Below are 23997 nucleotides of genomic sequence, written 5' to 3' on the forward strand. Positions count from 1 at the left end.
GTAAAGGGACCCCTGACCATTAGGTCCAGTCGTGACCGACTCTGGGGTTGCGGGACTCATCTCGCTTTATTGGCCGAGGGAGCCGGCGTACAGCTTCCGGGTCATGTGGCCAGCATGACTAAGCCGCTTCTGGAGAACCAGAGCAGTGCATGGAAACACCGTTTACCTTCCTGCCAGAGCGGTACCTATTTATCTACTTGCACTTTGACGTGCTTTCGAACTGCTAGGTTGGCAGGCACAGGGACCGAGCAACAGGAGCTCACCCCGTTGCGGGGATTCAAACTGCCAACCTTCTAATCAGCAAGTCCTAGGCTCTGTGGTTTAACCCACAGTGCCACCCGATAAATAGTTATACTTTATGACTATTTACTTAACATTGTTCATGTACTTAAAATGGAGCCCCTTCTAATATGATACATTTTCTTCCATTTGTGGCTTGGGCCTACTGATGTAGAAATGTTTTTTAACCTCATGAGGCAAAATATCTCTGGTCCCTGGATAATATTACAGAGCAACAGACTAGTGCTCCATGAGATCCTCATGTCTTCTCCTTATACAAACATCTCGATGAGAAACTAATCTTCCAGCTGTTCAGACCAAGTTACCATGATATGTTTCTCTTTTGTTTGTTAGGATAACAAAAAGATGAAGAAGTCTCTGGAAGAAGAACAAAGAGCTCGCAAGGAGTTGGAAAAACTTGTCCGGAAAGTTCTAAAGAGTATGAATGATCCATCTTGGGATGAAACCAATTTATAACAAACTTACTGTTGTTCTTTTCTTTTTCTTTCTATTGAAAGACCAGTTGTCAAATCAAGCTGGGAAGTCTTCTGACATTTAGTCAGTGTTGCATAACAAGCACTACAAAGTAGGACTTAACTGGATCAAATTATTTTTATTTCTTACAATGTATAATAATAATAATAATGATAATAATAATAATAATCCATTCACTTAAGCTGTCTGTACTTAAGTGTAGATAGCATGGACCCTGAACTGAACTAGAATTAACTTGTGTGCATTTAAATTACCTCATTTTTGCAGCAAGTGCAACAGCTGGCTAAGCAGTCCATGACGCCACCCCACCCGCCCAAAAAAACACTTTGTAAATATTATCTGTAATTTTGAATGCATATGTGATCAATGTATCAGGACTGATATAGTGTTATAGTTTCTTCCTGTAATGATTGCAGCAGACAGACATGGCAGTGCCTGATGCTCTTCTAAAAATTACTGAAAATTCTGCTCCAAGTTGGATTGTTTTAAATTGTTCTAGACATAGTAGATGTTAGTTGCAATTTTTTTTGTAATTTCCCTACCTATTTCCCAGTATTCACCAGCCTGTTTTAATAACTTAAATTTATTTATGTCTGTTTAAAGCTTCAGACACAATTTTAACACGCTTTTTAAAAACACCAAGCTGTCAATGCAGTGACAATTGACACCATTTTGTATTCAAGTTAGCATCTTAAAGATCCAAGACAGACAGTTAAGTTTCTTTTGGCATGCCAATATGCAGAATTACTAGTTAAAGGTGGATGTACTTGCTCTTGTGTTTTTTTAATGGCTAGTTATTAGATGATTTGTGTAGTACGTTTTTTTTTTATGGTTGTGCATATACTTTTAACATACAGCTGGCTAGTATTTTAATTGAACACTCAAGCACTGCTGTCAAAACAAAAAGTCCCAATCAAGTGTGTGTAGGGTTTTTTGTTTTTGTTTTGGGATGAAAAAAAATGTATTATTTATTTTTATCATGATCGTAGCAAGTTTAGGTTAATGTATGCATGTAAAGCATTTGCAAAACTCAAACCTCAGAACTGACATTTGATCTTCCACTACTGTGCAGAAATCATCCCCTCCATCCTTTAAGATCAAATGAAATTATAGTCCACATAACCTCCCTTCCCTTTATACAAGTAATAAATAAAAAAGAAAGGAATGAGGGGGAAAACCCAGTGCTTTATGAAAATAAGTTTCTTTAGTTTCCTCTGTCCCTATAAAATGGCTGTTATGGTGCAACGCGGCACTGTGACATTTTGGGTTGCAGCCTGGGACTCTGCAATGTGTTGGTAATCAGGGACTCTATGACGTGCAGTTTTGGCAGTATATACTTTTAAATTACCGTTGTGATCATGTACCATGTCAGTGCGTCAGACTGAAGGTTGCGTAACATTTCTTGAAGACAAAGGAACTAAGGGATTTGGCTCCTGAAGTCAGTGAATCAGTTCAAATCCTGGTGGTGTTAAATATCAGTCTTACTGCTGAGTCTAGGCAGGATCCTGCAGCAGAACGCACCCTTGTACTGAGCTCTTCCCCTGCCTTATTGTGTAGTAAAACTTTTGCCTGACTCTTAATGGCATCACATATGTTACTTTACCTGCCCCTCAGCTGGTGATTTGGAGTAGGGGGAAACACCTGTGATGAGATCAGAAGTCAAGATTGCTTTTACTGCATGTTACAGGAGGAGCGAACCCAACATAGGGGAGTCATCTAAGGAGGTAGCTCTTGTGTTTCTTGTAATGTCACCCCTAAAAGATGACACATGTCTCTGATACTGTATGCTGTATGGTTGATTCTTCCATCAAACAGGCAATCCACATTCCCCACCCACGAAGCAATAAGACTCAGCTGTTTATTATTTCTCGCTGTCAGCAACCAGAAATGGGCAGCTATACTTCCGTTGAAAATAAATGTTTATTGTGATGATAAAGGGCTTATGTGGCTGCTTATTTTATGAACTGGCTTCATACACACGTAATTTTAGGAGTGGGAGTAAATTTCATGGGGCTAAATATCTAAATACTTAAGTGGTGTTGTGAATTTGGAAATAGGAACTAATCCCAATCCTGGGACTAACCCTGTTTGGCATTGCATTACCGCACAGTATATGTTAGTGCAAACGTGCAGGAGCTTAAAGGACAGTCCCTTGCCTTGAGGAGCTTACAATTGAAACTTTCAACAGGTTTCGCCAGGCTTACCTTTTGACACTTTTGAGATATGGTGCATTATTTTTATTTATGATTCCCCCCCCCCATATCTGTTTGCAAGGAAAAGTAACTTGCAAGGAATTGAAATATAAAAATGCCCCCCAAATAAAAATAAACGAACATACACACAAAAACCATGTACGTCTCCCCCCCCTTAAAAGGGGAGCATCAAAATGGTATCAGTTTTTGAGAACAAATATGTATTTGCCTGGCATTGGAAAGCTGAGTTTTCTTCGGGAGATTATTCCGCAATCTAGGGAATGGGGAAAACATTAATGAATAGCCCTGTTCTCTCATTGCAACCCTCTGCACGTCTGGAATTTCCCGGCTTTTCAGCCACAAAAGGAACTGGTACATAATCATTTTTTGGGTGGCTAGATCCCCAACCCCAAGTCAAGACAGATTTCTACATTCATATAAAGGGAGCTAGCTCATCAATTTCTAGCGTCTGTAATCTTCACCAGTACCAGCACTGAATGTGCTTCCCTCCACCTGGCACTTTAGCCTTAGGCTTCAGAGTCTGCTCAATTCCTGTTAACTTAGCAGTACACCCTGTATGGACAATGTGGTACAGCCTCCTCAGCTAGAAGCAAGAGAACTTCTCCAAGCCATGGGCAGTTTTGCAGGAGTCCGGGGAGAGCTACAAACCTCATCTCCTCCTTTCTTTGCTCAGGCTTTGTGTTGCATTTTTTACTTCCATACCCGTATCCTCTCAACTTTCAGTACCCTAGGCAACCAGTTTAATGACAACACACAGTCAACTGTGATGTCACAACTTGCAGCATCCTTTAGTTGTTCCCCATGACAGCGGGGAGATCATTTGGCAGACTTGGTGGAGAGAAAGAATCAGAGAGGGGTCAAGGCAGGTTTCCACACTAGCTAGATCAGCCACCTGCTAAATGTATGGAAATAGTAGCACTTAACCAATATCTTGAGTATTTTTTTCCTGAAAGAACTTACGAATCAAAGCTGTTGGCAAATCCACAAGAATGTAACCGGTTTTTTTGTTTACATGACTGCATTAAATATTTTTTTTTACGGATCAGTGTAATTAAGCCCATTAATGAAAGACCTGGAAGAACTTGGGCAGAATCCAAGGCTTATTTTCTTAATGTATTGCCTAACATTGTGGTCTCCTTCTGGCTTGTGTGTTCAGTCGCCTCTGAAGTTGAACAGGGCAATACAATCTCCACCCTTGCCTCATCGGCTGGAAAAACGAAATACCAATTTCCTCCGTTACGGGTTTGCAGGTAAGAAGTTAGCAAACTACTGCTTTGCTGCCATGAACTGATTAAAGTACCCTATAATAAGATGACATTTTGCAAGAGATGGTCAAGTTAACTTTGCACTATATTCATGTTCACTGTTGGGATACAGAACAAATTTAAGTTACACAGGAAGTGTTCTGGAAACCTTGGTTTTTCTGTGTGTTTTAATAGTACAGAGTTGTATTTAACCTGTTGCTCATAATAAAACAATCTTTACTACACTAACACAAGCTGCTTCCCTAGCTTTGTGTTTGAAAGCTATTCAGCTACGCCTCGCTGCTGGAAGTCCTTAATGGAATAAGTAAAATCTATGTTTTCAAGCAGATCAAGCAAATGGGAGGTGGGGAGAATCGTGCTAAAAACAAACATCTTTTACAACATTTGTGGACTAATTTTGCTGTTAGCTCTGCTGTTCCTGGCTGAAACAATGATGATTCAATTATTTCAGGAAAAGTTTTCAATCATTCTTTCCAATTGAGGCCACCACCATAAGATTTCTGGCAAAAGTTGTACAGGTGTAATATTATCTGCTGGGGAGCTCCCTCTGGTGGCAACCACATATAAATCTGTTAAAAATGGGAAGAGTGCATGCAAATGGACACATACAAGAGCAAAGGGGCTGTTGAAACTGGCATCTTTGAACATATTTTTTTAAATAAAAAAATTATATATGCTCATAGATCGTCTGAAGCTGGTATGGCATTCAGATAACGATACCAGTTTCAGACAATTTGAGCTGGTGCTAAAACACGCCAGCTCAAATTGCCTGCAGATGGGCTCCATCTGCCTGCTTGCTTGTGCCTTTCAGGAAAGCTCCTGACCCCCAGCTGAGCAATTGAATGAAGCCCCGATGCTCCTCTAGCTTGTGTGAGCTGGAGTGTTATGGGGGCTTTGTAGGGCTGGGCAGGGAGGAAGAAGCAGCCGTGATACATACCAGAGTCAGGCGTGATATATCATCATATCGCGGTATTTAGCTGCTGAAATTTCACAACGTTGAAAACCAGATATTGCCCAGCCCTAAAGGGGCTAGGAAACCAAGTCCGATGAGGAATGTTTGAAGGAGTATCTTTATCCTGGAAAAGAGGCAATATAGTAGCCATTGTCAAATATGTGAAAGGCTCTCACATAGAGAGGATGGGGAAGAGCCACTATAGCTCAGTGGTTGAGTATTTGCTTCTTATGCAAAAGATCTTTGGTCCAATTCCTGGCATGTTCAGGTAGGACAAGGAAGGACTCTTGCCTGAGACCCCAGAGAGCAGCTACCACTCATTGTCAACAAAACTGAGCTTGGTGGGTCAGTGATCTGGCTGCCTGTCTAAAGCTCAGCTTTCTGTGTTCCAAAATATGGTCCTGCAAATATGCGCAGGATGCTGGCAGAGTAATGGTCCCACAAGCACTGCCTTCTGTGGGGCGCACTAGGTAGCAATGAAAGTGTGCCAGAGTTTCTATCCTGAACAGCCAGTCCAGAAGGACATTGTGGTTCATGGTATCCATATCTGTTGAGAGGCTGCTGAGTTACAGTCTCCATTATCTACTTGGCAAAGGTTAGTAAGTAGAACCACGAAGGAAGTGTCAGTGGGAAACATGGGTCAGGAGATGCAGGAGTACAGAAAAAGAAACTTTCGACTTGAAGAACTATTGAGAGGAAGGGGTATGGCTGGAATCTAGTCTTTTGGGGTTTCATCCTGTCCCTCAGCTCAAGTGACTCATTTCCCATTTACTTTGACCTGCTGCGTTAACTTCAGCATGGAAATCTGTGTGCAGAAGTGTCTTACAATATCTGTCTGCTGTTTGCATTCCACTTGACAGAAATTTTGTGAGAAGTTTGGTTTCCCTGTCCCAAATCAGTCATATGGGAGCATGACAGATCCACATATGTGCAAAAAGTCTTTGGATATGAGGTTTTAGGATTAAGGCTATTGAATGCAGCTCGTAATCTATTTAAAACAAACAGAACAGCAGTGCAAAACTCTTAACTTATTTGAATAGATCTATTTAAAAATCATGCTTGCAATTCACTTTGGGCCTTTGGGTGTTTCTCTTTTTTGAAGTATGTGAATTCCCCTTTTATGAAATATGCCGTGAAAATGTATCAAGAATTGAGTGTTCAGAGTTGGGGTGCTGTTTCCACAAACAAACGTGCTATAAGAAAGCTGTACCACGTAAGTAACTATAATTTTGTAGCCCAAACTCAAGCTCAGTTGCCAGCCTTTAGAGCAAATTCCCCTTTCTTCCAGTAAGAACATTATTATTATTATTATTATTATTATTATTATTATCATCATCATCATCATCATCCCTCTGTGGCTGCTTCTAGAAAGCAGATTTCCTGGGACAGCCACAAATTAACTTGGCAATTACTGCACAAAAACAAGGAGATGTGATACAGCATGATCACAAATGTTTGACAGGAGGGTTCTGGAGAGTAGGAAAGAAGAAACTTTTCATTTCCCCTTTCTTCCCTCTTGAAGCCTCATTGTATATAGCACAAGGAGAAGAGCTTTTCTTAAAACTCATGGTGTGCACTTCTCCTACACCCAAGTCCTTATTTCAAGACTCCTATAAGATCCCATGGCTTAAGCAAGGCAACTCCTATCGACCCACCCCGTTTTTCCTTCCTCCTCTCCAATGGACACTATCAACACCCCATGGCTCCTGAAGGCTAGTGAGCATGCTCTGTCCTAGTATCTCTCTCTGGCAGGAGAGCTCTTTTCTATCATTTAGTAATAAATATACTATGTATGTATATGTGTATGTATGGACAGTAGTATTGCATCCACCATCTTGATTATACTGTGGATGGTTTTGTATCACTACCAAACTGACAGACATGGCACCATGAAGTTTGCGACTGGAGGAAAGACAAAATGTCCCAGTTGTTTCTTCCAGTCCTTAACAGGACCCTTGTAGTGTATTCAAGGTTTACAGCAGGGGTCGGCAAACTACGGTCCCTGGGCCGGTTCAGGCCCGCCAGGGTTCTAAATCTGGCCCGCCCAGCCATTTAAGAACCCGCCGCGAAGCCGAGACTCCCACTGATGGTGACGGGAGGAAGAGACGGAGCGGTGGCTCTGCCAATCAAACATCATGCCTGTTTTACCTCAGTGTAGCGTGTGGACGTCTCTGCCAATCAAATGCTGTGCCGCACCAGGTGCAGCGTTTGATTGGCAGAGACGTCCCCGCGCCACACTGAGGTAAACCAGGCGCGGCGTTTGATTGGCAGAGCTACCGCCGCTCTTCCGCTGCTGCCACTGCCGCCGTCCTGGTGCTTCTGTGGCTGCTGCCACTCTGTCCCCATGAGGGGGCCAACAGTTGCGTTCCTAGAAGAGGACAGCCTGCCTGGGCTTGGGCTCGGCGGGGCTGCTGCTGCGCTCCAATGGCAGTCAACATGACGTAGGACAATGAGGCCAGCGGTGAAGTGGCGCAGGTGGCGGCCTTCACCTCAGGAGGATGAAGGGGTGGAAACGTCTGCACGGGGCGGCAGATGCAGGTGAGGCACCAGCTTGTCCTTGTCTCCATCTTCGTGCTCCTTGAAAGAGGTGTGTGCCGCTCTCGGCCAGCTCCTGCAGGCTCCCGGCTTCCGAGGCACCCAGCTCCTGTGAGCGTGCCAGCCCACTCTCCAAAACTTCCCGTCCAGCCCCCAACAGTGTCTGAGGGACAGTGAATCAGCCCCCTGTTTAAAAAAGTTTGAGGACCCCTGGTTTATGGGGTCATGGAAAATTATAAAAAGAGACAAAGTGCGGGGGGGGGGGGAGGAATCCTCATCATCCAAATATTTCCACTCCTGTGTTAAAGAACTCAGATTAGGGGCAGCCAGCCAATCTCATGCCTGTGTTTTAGGGCTATATAATGGAGTAGGCAGAAAAGTTTCTGGAGACTGGGAAAAGGAACTTTGATTTTGCACAGGAATGGTTGCTTTTTTTTTTTTTAATTGCATTGCATTTTCAGTGTTCTCTTTGCACTGGAATTCAGTTGCGAACTGCCTTGGGAGCCAACTTTCTGAAATATAGGATAGAACAAAATGCAGTGAAAACGAATACCTAGGAGAATACCAAATAATCCTATGCACAGTCGCAACATGGGACTCTGAGGCACAGAGCCAGTTCAGAGGCAGTGTGGATTGCCTTCAACCTGGCTGGGCCCATCTGAACTTAGATTAATAAACCTGTTGAGAGTCTGTTGGGATTCAGGGCTACAATCCCATTGGTTGTGGGTCTCCACTAGATGGAGGCGGTAAGTGCTGCTTCTGACTTGGCAGGGCCTTAGCAGGGCCTGAGCCACCTGCTTTGTTTGTTGGCTACTTAAATGGGCCTTGGCCACAGCAGCTCCCCAACTCAGCTGGCCTGCACTGCTGGTAGGATGACCACATCATCAAACAGAGGACACAGATCTGCATAAAATTTGCATAGGCCAATCTATATGTGCCAATTCAGATTTAGAAATAATTACTATAAATTAAGGGACGCGGGTGGCGCTGTGGGTTAAACCACAGAGCCTAGGACTTGCCGATCAGAAGGTCGGCGGTTTGACTCCCCGCAGCGGGGTGAGCTCCCGTTGTTCGGTCCCTGCTCCTGGCAACCTAGCAGTTCGAAAGCACCTCAAAGTGCAAGTAGATAAATAGGTACCACTCCAGCTGGAAGGTAAATGGCGTTTCCGTGCGCTGCTCTGGTTCGCCAGAAGCGGCTTAGTCATGCTGGCCACGTGACCTGGAAGCTGTACGCCGGCTCCCTCGGCCAGTAAAGTGAGATGAGCGCCGCAACCCCAGAGTCGGTCACGACTGGACCTAATGGTCAGGGGTCCCTTTACCTTTACTATAAATTAAATAGAAGTAGAATGCATCTCATGATAGTGGGGAAAACTTTGGGCTGTCCAAGTGTTGTGGTTCTTTAACTTTAACTGCAATCTTTTAAACTATTTGGACCCGTCAATGCTTCAAAGAGCTGACTCCTTCAAATACAGGATAAATGGCTGGCCATGGACTTCAACATTCATGACTGCAGTCCTTTCATCGTTTAGACAAACCCGAACAGGCTGTGTATGAAGCTCTCCTTAACTGAAATGTTGCCTAAATATACAGTTGTGTATGTGCGCATGATTTGGGGGAGGGGAAATATCCTGGTTAATGTGGCCCTTTTAAAAAATAAATGAGAGAACCATCTCTCCTCTTAAAGTGAAGACTGTGCCAAACAGGAAAAGTCTGATGATGTCAACTGTACCTTTTCAGTTCAGAAGATGGTTTCAATCGCTTTGAAGGGAAGTTTATCTATAGGATTAGGCAGAACAGGATGACTCTCTGAGGCCTGTTTTAAACAGTGGCACAGACCACAAGGTAAGGTAGGCAACTGCAGTGCTTGTACTGACCGCGTAAGTCTCCATTGCATGCTTGTAGCAAAGCTGTCCTTTATAAAGAAGATAAATAAATTCAAAATTAACACTTCACCCTGTCAGAAATTTGAAGAAAGTTGCATTTTTATTTTTAGAATACATGAAAGCGTTTATTTGCTTAATAGTGATCGTCATGGTGGCCTTCTGTATATTTGTGCTGTATAGGTAAGTTGACGCTTTATACAAACTTGATTAGCTAAATGTTGGCCTCCCATGAGTTTCTTAAAATATTCCAGGATTAAGCCCCAAGAAAACGTTTCTACAATGGTACCTCGGGTTAAGTACTTAATTCGTTCCAGAGGTCTGTTCTTAACCTGAAACTGTTCTTAACCTGAAGCACCACTTTAGCTAATGGGGCCTCCTGCTGCCGCCGCACCGCTGGAGCACAATTTCTGTGAGGTAATATTTCTGGGTTAGTGGAGTCTGTAACCTGAAGCGTAGGTAACCTGAAGTGTAGGTAACCCGAGGTACCACTGTAACATAGTTTAGAAAAGGAGAGCAGGATTTTATTTTTTTCTTCATATTGATTCATGAAGGAAGGTATGAGATCCACAAAAAGGAGAAGATTGAGAGATGTGTGGCTGAGGGGTATAGGTTTTGGAATGACTGACTGACTGAATAAATGAATGGGATAGTTCAGTCTAGAGCCTATAAAATGCTTTTATTTTCTTTGTAAGAAAGTTTAGAATATTTGTAATATTTTAAACTGGTTGCATCTGGAAGAGGGGGTTTTCTTGTTTGGTGGTCTAACTATGTGGAAGAGTGGGAAATAATAATAATAATAATAATAATAATAATAATAATAATAATAATAATAAAAACAATTATTTTTCATAACTTAAAACTCATTTGCTTGTTTCATTGACTTCCTCACACCTCCCCTTCTTGTATTCCCATTTAAATAATCAAATCAGCAAATCCTTACCCTCTTTCATTTATCTTATCTCTATAACTTAACATTTTATAACTCAGTATTTTCATCCATTATCAATTCATTTTTCCATATTCTTAAAGCATTACAGCTGGAAACCACTTAATTTCTATCCAACATCATTCTAACGTTCATTAATTTTGCAATATTTCTGTAGGTAGTCTTTAAATTTATTCCAATCTGTCCCAGCCACTCTTGGCAGCTTCCAACATACATGAAAACCTAATGAAATGGTAGACATTTAAAAATTTCCATATACAGGGAATACATCACACCAAGATATACCAGTAGAATTCTAAATTTAAAATCTTAAGCTTTAGATTCCTTAATTAATCAACATGCTGCACTGGGACAAGCAAGGCAATTTTCTTTGGTTTTATGTGTGTGTTTTCATCAAAAGGGTATTAATAGCTTAACTACAGGTAAGATCAGGGTCCCATTCCATCGAGAAGCACCTGTAAGGAAGTTTTCCCCAGGAATGGTTTCTCAGATAGCACAGTGTGGGTAACCTGTGGCCTTCTGAATGATGTGAACTACAGATCCCCACACACCTACATAGGCCATGTGGACCAGGGCTGATGGGAGTTGTAGTCCGAAACAGCTGCAAGGGCAAAACATTGGAACACCCCTGACATAAAAGCGCATGAACCCAATATTATCTTGGGACTGTGCACTGCAGGGTGAGATAAGTGATAGAGAATGAGTTTTTAAATTTTAATCTTTGGGGAAACTTGGCCTGTATCAGTGGCGGACTTTGGACTCTCAAATTTTGGTGGTGCCCTGGGTGATGCTAAATTTTGGCACGCACACACCGCCTCATTCACTCTGTTCTACAGCATTGTTGTGGCACCCTCTGCTGCGCAATGCCCAGTATGGTCACACAGGTCTACTGTAAAACTGCCTCTTCTAGTATTACTGATCTTCAAGCTGAGGAGCTGCTAATGAGCTTTTGAGAAAATCCAGGGATTCCTGAAACTGTTTGAAAACCACTGGTTTAACATAAAGTCCGCCTCAATCCAACAGTGCAGTGTGGAATTTGTACTATTATTATTGTTATCAGAGTGGATAAAAATGATTAAAAAAACCCAGATTTTTTAAAATTTAAAACAGATTTTTTTAAAATTAAAATTTAAATTGGATTTTTAAAATAAAAAGCTTTAGGAGGAAAAATCTTTCTAAAGATAGTTTTCTATTTAAGTTACATTATAGTCCAAAGGCTATTCATCAGGAAATAAGTACCGGTATTTGTTTTTTAAGTTTTTCATATGTGTCTAAAACTCAGTCTAAATTTTTCTTTTTATTGTTTAACCAAATCAGTTAACAAACATGGATACATATGCTATAATGTTATTGTTTTAGTTAAATTGTTTAAATTGTTATTAAGGAAATGATTATTTTTATCCTTCCAGTAAAGTACAGCAGAAAAGTTGTCCAAATATAAACAGTTAACTGATTAAACCTCACAATACTTTCATAATTATCTGTCTATCTTCTAATAGTATAACCAAATCAGTAATTTTTTATATAACTGTAAAATCTACTCTGAAAATTTATTATTCCAAAAATGAAACCTTCATCTGGTTGTAAATTATAGATTATACCAGCAAGAATAAATCTTTCTGTAAAAATATGATTTAAATCAATTCTTACTGACATGATTTAAATTATGATTTAAATTGATTTTATTCAAATAAAATCCACCCTGGTTATTATTAACAGCAAATAACAAAATTTCAAAACAGTTGTTGCGCAGGTAAAAAGAGAAAGTCATCTTTAGAGGATGAAGTGAAAAGTTCATCAGATGAAAGTGACAGTTCTGCAGAGTCTGATGAAGATTAGCTCCAGGTATATGAAAAGTAAGTGGTTTTTGTTTGTGTGTTGCCCTATGGAAGCAATCACTGAATGCTTTCTCATTATCTGATACAGTAGTGATCGTCAGGACAGTCCAAGATGGTATACAGACATGTACATAGAAGCAAAAGTGTACTTAAGATCCCAGCTCAGATTCCATCTCTGTTAGGGAGGGGGGCAAAATCTGATTCACATTCACATTTAAAACTGAATGAATCAAATCTGCACTTTTCGAAACGGTAAGAAAACTGAAATGCAGCCATATTTTGAAATTCACACTTTTTTCCCCTTCAAATTTTGCAATGCAGTTCTCAAACCAACCAATTTTTTTTTAAGGCATGCATTAGAAGAAACTGTGCATGAATAAAAAGGATCATATTAGTAAACATAACATTCAGAAATGCCTAATATTAGGAGAAATGGCTAGCAAAAATGTGTCCATTAGTCAGAATCACAGACAAAAATGTGTTAGGAGAAATTTGCACCAAATTTTTAAAGACATTTCATGAGGTTGTTTTTTTTTTAAAAAATGCAGAGAACTGAATTGAAGATTGGAAAAAAGAGAAACAGAGAGAAACAAAACTGACTGTTGTTTTGATTATGTTTTAATGGATGCTTATTGCTGACTTTATTCTTAAATGCTGTATACTACCTTGATATATTTTTATGAATGTGTGGATTATCAATCAATCAATCAATTATCTTTCCAGCAGATAGCACTCAAAGTACTGATTGAGACAGGAAGGGTTAGTACTGGAAGTGGACATGTCAGAAAAAGAATTGCTCGCTCGCTCTCTTTTTCTGGATTTGATTGATTCTAAAGCAAGTCATTTTGTTCTGTTTAGCTCTCACTGAATTGTAGAATGGCAAGACAGAAGTGGACACCAAACTTGGATTCAATTTGGCCGTGATGACTTCATTGCTTACTAAGAGCCTGCCCAGCGTTGACTCCTGAAACAATAGGGTCTTATTAAACAAGTCCCAACTGTGCCCTTTTAAAATCTTACTGTGCTTGCTTTAGAATAGCTGCAACATGCCATTAAAAAGAAAATTTAAAAAACCCCAAAATCCTAAGAGGCAGTTATGGAGTTGTGTTGGAAGGGGAGGTGTGTGCATGGTGTGCACACACACAAAATAAAATTTTGTAAAAGAAAAACAAAGCTTGGTTCAAAATCTTTCCCAAAGGGTGTGTACACATGATGTTTTATTCTAGAATCAATGGGGACTATTCTAGAATCAATGGGGACTTTTTCCACTTAACATACTGCAGGGGCAGCAATCAGGGATTATGGTAGTGGTAGTCCGAAAACATCTGAAAACCCATGGGTGAGAAAGGCTGTTGTAGACAGTACTGAGGTAGATGGATCAATGGCCTATGTTCATATATCTGCTCATCTCTTAGCACACTAGTGTTTCTTGACACACTACAGTAGATTCCCCCGCACATTTAAAGCACATTCAATGCACATGGCTTCCCCCCAAGTATCCTGGTAATTGTGGTTTGTGAAGGATCCTGGGAACACTACAGTTCCCATGATTCTTTGGGGGAAGTCCTGCCCTTTAAATGTATGGTGTGGATCTGTCGCCCCAACCCCCACAGTTTGAGAATCACTGCATCACATGTCTCATTATTCCAGTACGTATGGTGAAATCATAGCTGGGAAGAGAAACCTGGCTGCTATTATGTTCAAGTATATCCTTTTCAAGCAAAATGCTTCCCAGTTCATCATAAATGTTACCAAAGGTCCCTTTTGTCCATCTCCTTGAATAGCTTCTTTTCTTCCTCGCTATCCTTGTTCCTTGGAATTAAATTCAAAGTGTTGCTTTTTCAAGCCCATTTGTTGTTATAGTCACTAGTTGATTGCAAATGTACATCCATTCTCCCACCCCCCTCCAGCCTTTTAAAAAGGGCTGATCACTATGGTAACCATATTACAGAAATGATCTTTTCGCCTGGTCTCCTCAAAACGCCCTTCAGAAAAAAGGTCATTTGGCATTAACATTTTCTGACTTAAACTTGAAATGTTGGCAGCATTGAGACTATTCAAGGCTCCTTGCCATGGTCTTATTTTTCTCCCTCCTTCCCACCCACCCTTCTTAACCATCCCATTATCTATATTTCAGAACAATATCAAAACAATGCCAAATATTGATGCCCCACATAAATTTGAGGTTGCAGCAGTTTGAACATGTTTTGAAATATGAAGATTCTATTAAAAGACTGCCCTAGGAGAGAAATTAATGGCAGTATTCTCTCCCTCCCATCTCCTCTTTCTCAAGGACGGGGGAAATGTACTTTAAGTATACACTTTTGCTCCATGAATGTCAGTGTGCAATGGATTCAATGGATGAGGAGGACCATTGATTCTGAATCATCAAATCGCTGTTTGTCTCGGAGAACTAAAATAGCAACGGCAAAGGTTAACGTTCTAGGGAGAGAAGTGCTGAAGGGGTTAGGCTAGCAAAAGGGGGGAAGGACCCAGTTCTGATTATAATAACAGAGTCGTAGGTTAGCAATACAGAAAATTATGCCCATTCTTTCTCATGCCATTTGTATTCAGCTTGATTGGACATGATGTCTTGGTGGTACTGACACGGTCTGTCCAGGATACTAATATTTGTATCCCAGAGGGCAAAATCTTCAATGGATTTTTTTTCGAGTGCTTCTCTCGCATTTTGATAATGGGTAGACCAGTTAAAATTTTGCCCCCCCCCAAAAAAAAATTAGGGAGGAAAGGGGTGAGTGTTAATTCACGTTGATAGGTATGTGCCATTGGTAGAAGGTTTGTGCCAATGCCATCCTAACTTCATTCCTCCTCTTTGCCCAGAGTGCTGCAAAGGACTAAGAGGATGTTCGTTTAATTGGAAAGCCTACTGAGATCTAAGGCAGCTGAGGCAAAAGAAGCACTCTTTCTTTGCTCAATGGCACTGGCTGAAGGATGTATATAAGGTGGCCTTATTAAAGTGACAAGGCAATTTAAATCTTTTGTGCACAATGATTCTACTTCATTGATTTACAATGGGAAGGATATAATTTTGCTAGTGTTGGCAAAAAGCTCAAATGTCAGGCTTTTCAAATTGCCATACTTGCCTTGTTCGGGATGAATAATGAATAAGTCACCTTTTGTCTCCTGTTAAATATTCTTGAATAAATACAAAGAGCACGGGAGACATAAATGATCGCCCGATTTTTTTATGTTTAAAATAAAGATCAACATTGTGATAAATGGTTGAGAATGTTCCAGGTGAAGTAATATGACTCTGCTGATAATTATGTTATCAATTATAGAACCGTCCAGGTGTAGAATGTGTGGCAGGAAGACAGACCTGCAAAACCCAGCATGCCAAACATCTCTGAAGGGGAGAAAACCAATTTACAAAGCTTATAGAGACCGGGGAAATCTTGAACATGAACATTCTGAAATTGCTTTGATACGTGCATTCATCTGCAACTCTGGCCAGTGTAAATTGTTCTGCACCAGATTTTGCAAAGCACGCAGCAATTGCAGTTCACTTCAGTTGGGCCTGAATACTGTGCTTTCAAAGAGGAAAAACCAGACATCCTGACTAAGAGAAAAATAATGACTTCACCACACTCAGTAGTAATCTGCAAATTCTGCAAGCCCCAAGAAAGCACCCTACTGTATTCATATTTGTACAGTTTGCTTATTCCATGTCCCAGCAGAGCTTAACAGGGTAACAATAGGGGAGGGGAATCTATTCAAATGGATAGCATCCTGCAATTTGCATTTTCCTTTTCATTTGAAAAATACCATCCCATGTTAATACATGGAGATTTATGTGGAAGAGGCCTTTTACACTACCACCCCATAACTTCCTGATCAGCTGCAACATCTAGCTAAATCCTGCTGTTTTTCACTATATTAGTCAAGTCACTCACCTCCTGTCATCCTAGAATGTGGAAGTGGTCAAGTTGAAAGATGATTAAAGGGTTAACGTTTGGTGTAGTTTGACTATAGGGGAGCTTCTATTTCCTTGTCCTGTAGTTTAAGACTAGCCAGGGCAACAATAATGAATTTCATTTAAAAAATGGTTACTCAGTCGTCGACTCGGCTGAATTTTGGTCTTAATGTTCAATATTTTAAATATATTCACTTGGTCCAGTAAAACCTATCATCAGTATATGAATTGTACAGGAATTAGACCCTGTGGCATGCTGTTCTCATCCAATAATTTTGATTAGGTTAATTTCTACCTTAATGCTGAGGGTGTTTTTTCCCCTTTGTGTGGACACAACTTAGATTAAATTTTATGGAAAAAGTAGTGTTTTCTTTCTTTCTTTCTTTCTTTCTTTCTTTCTTTCTTTCTTTCTTTCTTTCTTTCTTCAAATAGGTAGCTTTAAGAAGGTTTGATGAAAGCTCAACACAGAATGACTGTATCGATCCATGCACTTTCATTCAACCGGAGCATTTGAATAAGAATTTCACAGAAATTCATACTTTGCTGGCCTAGACAGAATCATGTAATTATCTCTGTAAGAAAGTTTATGCAGAAATCTGGACAATCGAACAGCAGGAGGTGGAGCGGGTATGGCATGTGTAAATAAATACAAAGTTGGGAGGCACTGCTAACATGACTGGGGGATTTAAAAATAACACTGCGTGAACCAGATGCAGGCTGGGCATCAAAGGTTGGCATCATAGGGCTCAAGCCTTCAACCTAGCAGAGGGTATCACAGCTGATCCCCCCGACATATCCTTCCTCTTCCTCACTGTTGCTCCCTGTTCAATGGCACTCTCTCAATTTAGGAGCAATGCAAAGAGAAGGTCTCCACTTGCCTTGTCCTTTGAGCAGAGGTACAAATTGTTGCGGATGGCGCTGTGGGTTAAACCACAGAGCCTAGGACTTGCCAATCAGAAGGTCGGCGGTTTGAATCCCCGTGACGGGGTGAGCTCCCGTTGCTTGGTCCCTGCTCCTGCCAACCTAGCAGTTCGAAAGCACGTCAAAGTGCAAGCAGATAAATAGGTACCACTCCGGCGGGAAGGTAAACGGCATTTCCGTGCGCTGCTCTGGTTCGCCAGAAGCGGCTTAGTCATGCTGGCCCCATGACCCGGAAGCTGTATGCCAGCTCCCTCGGCCAATAAAGCAAGATGAGCGCCACAACCCCAGAGTCGGTCACGACTGGACCTAATGGTCAGGGTTCCCTTTACCTTTACAAATTGTTGCAAGAGGGTGTGGTCAAAAGAACGAGGAGGAATGGAGGTGTTCTGCTTAGGGTCCAACCACAGACCCACCCAAGATCTGGAGTCAACACTAATTGTGTGACTTCACCAGGTGGAGAAATACAGAACTGAATTCAACAGCTCAAGTAACTGATCATTATTGTAAGGACAACGATATAAGAATTTTAGCGAATGCATCCAGGACAGACTGAAGAGATCACAGAATTGTCAACAGACCAACTGGGGGTTGTGCCTGCTGTCTCTGTTCTTGGCCTATGCATATTGTAGCTGCTCTCTGCGCAGCTGGAAACCCTGCAAAAGGCAGTGTTGCCCATTGCATGGAACCTACATCCATAAACTTGCATGTGCAAATGTTTGCTGAGTGTGTGGAAGGCTGAGCCGGGGGTAGGCACCATTACATCCTCCTGCATGGAAAAAAAAAGTACAATGTGATGATTATACAAAGAGGGTAGATTACATAGTTGGATTAATTAGGCAATGCATTTTTAGTAAGGACAGGAGAATGTTGGGACCTTTGTACAAGACACTGGTGAGGTTACATCTGGAATAGTATTGTCCATTGTTAGTAACCAAGTTCAATAGGAAAGAATTAAAGCTGGTCTAGATGCCTGCCAGAGAACGAGAGACTGAGAGAGCACAATGAAGAAGATAAAAGAACTAAATAATATTAGCTGGTTTAGATAATTTCATCCAAATTCATTTTGTGACAAGAGATTAAAGGGAGCTTGTCCTTTTTAGCTGGGAAACAAGGAGGCTAAGAGAAGATATGATGCTATTCAGTAAATATATTAGCAACGGATAATAGGAAAGCCACCTAATTAGGTCAAAGAATGTTGTGTGTACAAGCTCCGGTGACTGCAACATGGAATTTAGAGTCGAAATCCAAAGAACGTTTCCAATGGTTGGCGATACAACATTCTAGAATAGTCTCCCTGGAATAAACATTGGATGAACAAGTTCGAAAGAGAACTGGATACATTCGCAATGCAAAATCCAGCATGCAACTGCAGTTCACTTTGGTTGGCACATTGATTGGTTGTCTGGAGGAAGGAGCAGGGGATAGATGACCCTTCCATGTTTGCCCTTTGTTTCCCACCTTGTTAAACAAGATGTTGCACACACTCTGCCTAAGTTTTCCTACTTTCCCCTGATCCAGCAGTGCTGTGTCTACATCCTTGCTTGTTTCACTGACAGTCACACAGTTGGTATGATGCCTTCCTCCTCCTAGGAAGCATACTTCATTAAGCTGCTGAGCAGATTGGCTGCCATTTTCTGACACCAGCTCACTCTCTCATATCACAGAATCAAGTCTGATAGCTAAAGATGTGGTCAGATTCCCTGAAATTGTGAACCCTACTTAGTACCTAAAGATGGATTCACTCATCATGAAGAGCCTTCTAAGTGTACTTGATACTGTTGTGTACTTGATGCTGAGCGTACTTTAAAAACAAGAAAACACCTTCTGACCTTTCTGTTTGACACAGGAAGACTGGGGCTGGAGAAGGTATGTCCACATTTCACAGCCAGTGCATCCAGTCTCACCACTTGAGGTGAAGCAGGAAGTAGCATCCCACATGGCTGTTCTGCCTGCTCCACCATCGTCATCACCAGCAGGAGAAGTGGTTCTTGCATCAGCCATGGAGTGACTGGTGGAGCATCCATGGGGGTGTCCCCTCAGGGGCCTCTGCTGCTTCTAGGCAGCTGCTTCACCCTGCCCCATGAGTGGGCCAGGACCGCCACACTGTTTACACACTCTGCTCACATGCATTTTTTTCAACGCATGAAAAGGGCGAGTGCATTGCAGCATCAACCGGTGTGACAACACAGTGATAGTACAGAGTGAGACAGTACTGGAATATGAACTATTTCCAGCATCTGATTTTAGTCCAGGCTTCTCAACCTGCACAAACCAGGTAGTGCTGTTTTACCATACAGTCATACTTCATGTTACGTTTGCTTCAGGCTGTGCATTTTCAGGTTGCGTCCCGCGGCGACCCGGAAGTACTGGAAAAGGTTACTTCCGGGTTTCACGTATGCGCAGATGCGCAAAATGACGTCACAGGCATGCACAGAAGCGGCAAATCACGACCTGCGCATGCACAGATGCGGGTTGCGTTCCTTTCAGGTTGCGAACGGGGCTCCGGAACAGATCCCGTTTGCAACCAGAGGTACCACTGTATTGCCTTATAGGTCCTCCCCATTGAATTTTTATCCAGTGGGGCCATGAAGAAATTGGAAAAAAAATTCCCTCCCTCTCAATAATCAAAACAAAACTAAAACAACCTTCTTTGACAGACTGGGTGAGCAAACTGGGGGTGGGCCTATTTAAATAGCACTCTTCTCTCTGGTCTGCTTGGGGGTCCCACCGAATTGACTGCCATGGGGAACCCACAGCCCCCACCTGTGCTGATGTCACCATACGGCCTCCTCCATCAGCAGCATAGTCGTGCCTAGGTGGGACAATCTTGCTCCCCTCCCCGCCTCCATCCCGGGCTGTGCGTCAGGGACCCCAACCAACTTCCATAAATCATGGCCAAAGAAAATAGCGTTCTGCTATTCTAGAGAGGATCAAGATGAATAGAAGATGAAGACATAATCCCACCTTGGTTAACTCCTGCATTTTAATATATACTTTACGATGGTGCATAATGAAAGAATGCGAACTTAATGCATTGCTCCATTTGCTGATGCTACGAAGCTGCAGTTTAGTATTCAGTTCCATGGCACAGGAGGCAAGGCTATCAGCCTTTGCTTCCTTGGATGCGAAATATTGCATCTTTCATCAAGGTAATGTATCTTTTCAAAAAACTGTCAGATTCATTCAGATTGAATGAATGAAGAAATCAATAGTAAAATTATATTAAAGAAAAACACTGCTTTGCTCACCATTAAAGGTTTCAAGTTCAATAACAGTGGACTTAAAAAGAAGAAGAAGCCCTTCTTAATATTTTGATACATAATGCGCTTAATGCACTATACTGAGGAGAACGCAAAGGGTGCCACCAGTTAATTTATGTCGCTTTCAATCCCCTCTTACCTGCTTCCAGTTCTGATTCTCTCTTGCATACGTTCTATCTTTCTTTTGGAAAAGAGAAGTCACTTTTTCTTAGCATGAAAAACAGTGCCACACCTTGAATATTGTTTGTATAAAGGCAAAACTTTAATTCTTCTGCAGCACCATTTTTTATTTTTATATAAAAATACGTTGCAAACAAACAAGTGGGCTTAATAAAGCCATTGCTTTGCATTTCTTGTTCCTGAAGACCAGCATAACCCCAGTTCCACAAAAATGTTGTGTGCGTGTGTGAAAAGGGAGATATTCGGAACACACCCATTGCTTTCAATGGGTGTACTAATACCTCGGTTTAAGAACAGCCCTGTTTACAAACTATTCAGTTTGTGAATTCCGCAAAACCGGAAGCAGTGTCCCGGTTTGTGAACTTTACCTCGGTCTAAGAATGGAATCCGAATGGTGGAAGGGCAGGCCTCATTAGGGAAAGCGTGCCTCGGTTTAAGAATGGTTTCGGTTTAAGAACAGACTTCTGGAACGGATTAAGTTCGTAAACCGAGGTACCATTGTACTAGATGTCACCCTGTAGATTTACTTTTTGCAGAGCAAGCGGTTGCATCAAGATCATCTTTTACATAGCGACCGGAGCACGAAGAATTAAGTGAGAACGAAACCTAAGAACATAATAAGAGTGTGCTGGATCTGACCAGTCCTCAGCAAAGCCCCACTATGTTCCCGGCTCATGAGGAGACCCACCCTGGAGCCCAAAGGGGGCATCGTCCAAGGGCTCTGGAGGGGGTTTCCTCATGAGCCAGAGGCACAGCAGGGCTTTGCTGAGGCTCTTCAGCCTCCCAGCTAACAGGTGACCCGTGGGAAAGCCTCACCTCAGCTGAGCAAGGCCCCAGCTGTTCCAGCTCACATGAGCCAGACAGGTGCAGTGGGGGCTCGTTAAGCTGCTTGGCTGAGGTGTGGAAGGCTCCCATTGCCTCAGCTCCGCAGCCTCAGCAAGCCTCTGGCTGGAGAGGAGAAGAAGATCTCTTTGGGCTCCCTGATGGGTCTTCTGGAGGAAATGCATCTTTTTTTCTGGGAAAAAAGCACTGGGTATAACTCACCGAAGGCTGAAAGAAAACTTGAGGTATGTCACCGTATTATTAAACAACCAAGCAACTATAAAACAAAATGCAGTTGAACGCCAGGATTGTACTTAAAATAAGACAAAGGCAAAGGGGCTGTTCTTACCACAAAGCGAAGTGAAGCAGTTGTTTTGAGAGGCTTCCAGTATCCATCTTGACAGGTGGGAGGAGGAAAAAAAGAAAGGTATCATTTTGACTTCTTGTTTCCAAGGTGGGAAATGTCACAGTATGTCAGCATTAGATGTCAATTTCCCTATTCTGTAATGTTATCAACAAGGATAGATTTAAATGATATCTCTCTCTTTCATCTCTGGGTTCCACAGAACAGGGCTTGGCTTGCAAAAGAAATCTCTGGCTATGATAACAAAGCTGGGATAGCTGCAGAAAACGCAGATCTTGTGGGCCCTTTGAGGTGTTTTATGTAGGCATGCTTGGTTCTAAATAAGGAACCGTTCCATCACTGCCGTTCTAGCAATGGCCAAAGTTTACTACTTTCCGAGTACTCCATTCTCTACTATTCCACATTTGTGAATAAACTGACCTTCCCAGAATACCTGATGAGAAACCTTGTATTTTCCTAGGCCCCAAAGTTTGTAAGCAGTTCCCAATAACCAGGAAATGTGCTTTGATCGGCGCATGCTTTTGACTCTGTAGTTCCCTTCTCCCAGCCCACTAGATATTTCCACTTATTTCACATTTATAAATTGCTCAGAATCAGAGGAATTTGGGTTTCCCTCCCCCCTCCTTAGAGCCCACCTTGTTAAGAAATTCTTGAGTGGTATAACTAGTAAATAGCATTCATTTCCAAAAATGAAATGAAAACCCCAAACTGGAAAACCAGAATTAACAATGCATGCTTAAGATGACCACATACAGTGGTACCTCGGGTTACAGACGCTTCAGGTTACAGACTCAGCTAACCCAGAAATCGTACCTCGGGTTAAGAACTTTGCTTCAGGATGAGAACAGAAATCGCACAGCAGTGGCACAGTGGCAGCAGGAGGCCCCATTAGCTAAAGTGGTACCTCAGGTTAAGAACAGTTTCAGGTTAAGAACGGACCTCCGGAACGAATTAAGTTCTTAACCCGAGGTACCACTGTATTAGAGTTGCCAAATGATTAAATAGTTTTTAGTTTTAAGCGTTTGTTTTTTCACTGATTATGATGTCCGCATGTAGTACATTTAAGTAGATTTGCAGAGCATCTCTGCTAATTAAATGTGTCCTTTGGGGATCCTGTGGTATCGTACAATTTAATAAACAAAAGCTCTCATTGTTAGAAGGAAAGGCCACCTTTAATATTTTATTTTTTTGTTTCATATTATTACCAATAACACACCGGAAACAAAATAACCTGAAAAACAGAAGATACGTGCTCTTAACTCCCAGCTCCAACCCCTTTGACTAATCGACCGGTTTGACTGACTCATGCAGTGCTATCACGCAAGCAGCCCAAACACACCATTCTGCCCTCAGCTCTGCATCTCAGGCTGCTTCTTCTCATTTTCCATGGCTTTTCTTCAAGCTTTCTATTTGCTTCTGTGCATCCCTGGTGACATTGTTAGCCAGCTGGCATGGATCTTCACCCTTCTCTCCTCTACAGAGATTAGATTGAACAGAGACTGTTCAGTGAGTTCTGAATTGGCTGCACTCCTTTTTGGAGAGTGTGCTTATTAATGGCACGCAGACTTATTCACTATCTGTGCCATGCTGTAAAAAGATGATGCTTCAGGCTGGGGTGCAGTTGGGGGAGCAGAACTGCAGCAGACAATATATTAATTGCTGAGAAAAGCAGTGAGTACTTTTTTAAACCAAGGAGTAGTAGTTATCTCCACCTCAATAAAACATTCACCTGATCACTGCCTGGTAGAGAGGGTGCCCTTTGGCTGGGAAAGACCCACAAAAAAGTAGTACTCCAATACACAAATGGGAGAGATACTCATACTCCAAGTGACTTGGAGTCACCCCATAGAGAATTATTATTGTTTTAGTACTCTAGATTCCTTACCTGCCTTTTACCATGAGGTCCCATGCCACTGGAAGTATGTGAGAATGTTACCTCAGGATCGAAGAGCAAGTTGCACGGGAACTCCATATTAGGAATTGTAGTGGAAATGTTGGAAGATGAATGGTTAATCTGAAAACGTGTACGTGGCCTTGCACAATTAACTCTTCATATCACCATATGAAGTGACGCAGGTGGTGCTGTGGGTTAAACCACAAAGCCTAGGAC

The 23997-nt window shown here is 41.8% G+C and overlaps 2 protein-coding genes across 8 annotated transcripts in view; both read left to right on the forward strand.

Annotated features, from left to right (window-relative positions):
* ARHGEF7 (Rho guanine nucleotide exchange factor 7) overlaps positions 1-2710 on the forward strand; it is an 84496-nt gene extending 81786 nt beyond the window's left edge. For all 4 annotated transcript variants that reach the window (XM_083610607.1, XM_083610606.1, XM_083610611.1 and 1 more), the window contains one exon: positions 634-2710. In XM_083610607.1, coding sequence (XP_083466733.1) covers positions 634-756 — 123 coding nt within the window. In that variant the 3' untranslated portion in view covers positions 757-2710. The remainder of the gene's footprint in view (positions 1-633) is intronic.
* A 456-nt stretch (positions 2711-3166) lies between these two features.
* Positions 3167-16949, forward strand: TEX29 (testis expressed 29). 4 transcript variants are annotated; one of them, XM_083611156.1, is made up of 5 exons: positions 3167-4237; positions 6307-6417; positions 9733-9802; positions 12311-12424; positions 16773-16949. In XM_083611156.1, the coding sequence occupies exons 1-4, from the start codon at positions 4051-4053 to the stop codon at positions 12405-12407; spliced, it is 465 nt and encodes a 154-aa protein (XP_083467282.1). In that variant the 5' UTR covers positions 3167-4050; the 3' UTR covers positions 12408-12424; positions 16773-16949. The 4 variants fall into 4 exon arrangements, with proteins under 4 accessions (XP_083467282.1, XP_083467283.1, XP_083467284.1 ...); XM_083611157.1 differs by lacking the exon at positions 16773-16949 and adding an exon at positions 15248-15401; XM_083611158.1 differs by lacking the exon at positions 16773-16949 and adding an exon at positions 13265-13487 and having other exon boundaries at positions 3169-4237; positions 9763-9802.
* The last annotated feature ends 7048 nt before the right edge of the window (positions 16950-23997 follow it).

The sequence above is a fragment of the Podarcis filfolensis genome, assembly GCF_964270895.1.
Source record: "Podarcis filfolensis genome assembly, chromosome: 4".
Classification (NCBI taxonomy): Eukaryota; Metazoa; Chordata; class Lepidosauria; order Squamata; family Lacertidae; genus Podarcis; species Podarcis filfolensis.

What these genes read in the sequence shown, in the direction of transcription:
- TEX29 (XM_083611156.1), top strand. Translation starts at nt 4,051, where the DNA reads ATGAAAGACCTGGAAGAACTTGGGCAGAATCCAAGGCTTATTTTCTTA. An exon ending in CTATAAGAAAGCTGTACCAC is followed by an intron (nt 6,418 to 9,732) that starts GTAAGTAACTAT and finishes TTTTATTTTTAG; the next exon opens with AATACATGAAAGCGTTTATT. An exon ending in TGTATATTTGTGCTGTATAG is followed by an intron (nt 9,803 to 12,310) that starts GTAAGTTGACGC and finishes ATTTCAAAACAG; the next exon opens with TTGTTGCGCAGGTAAAAAGA.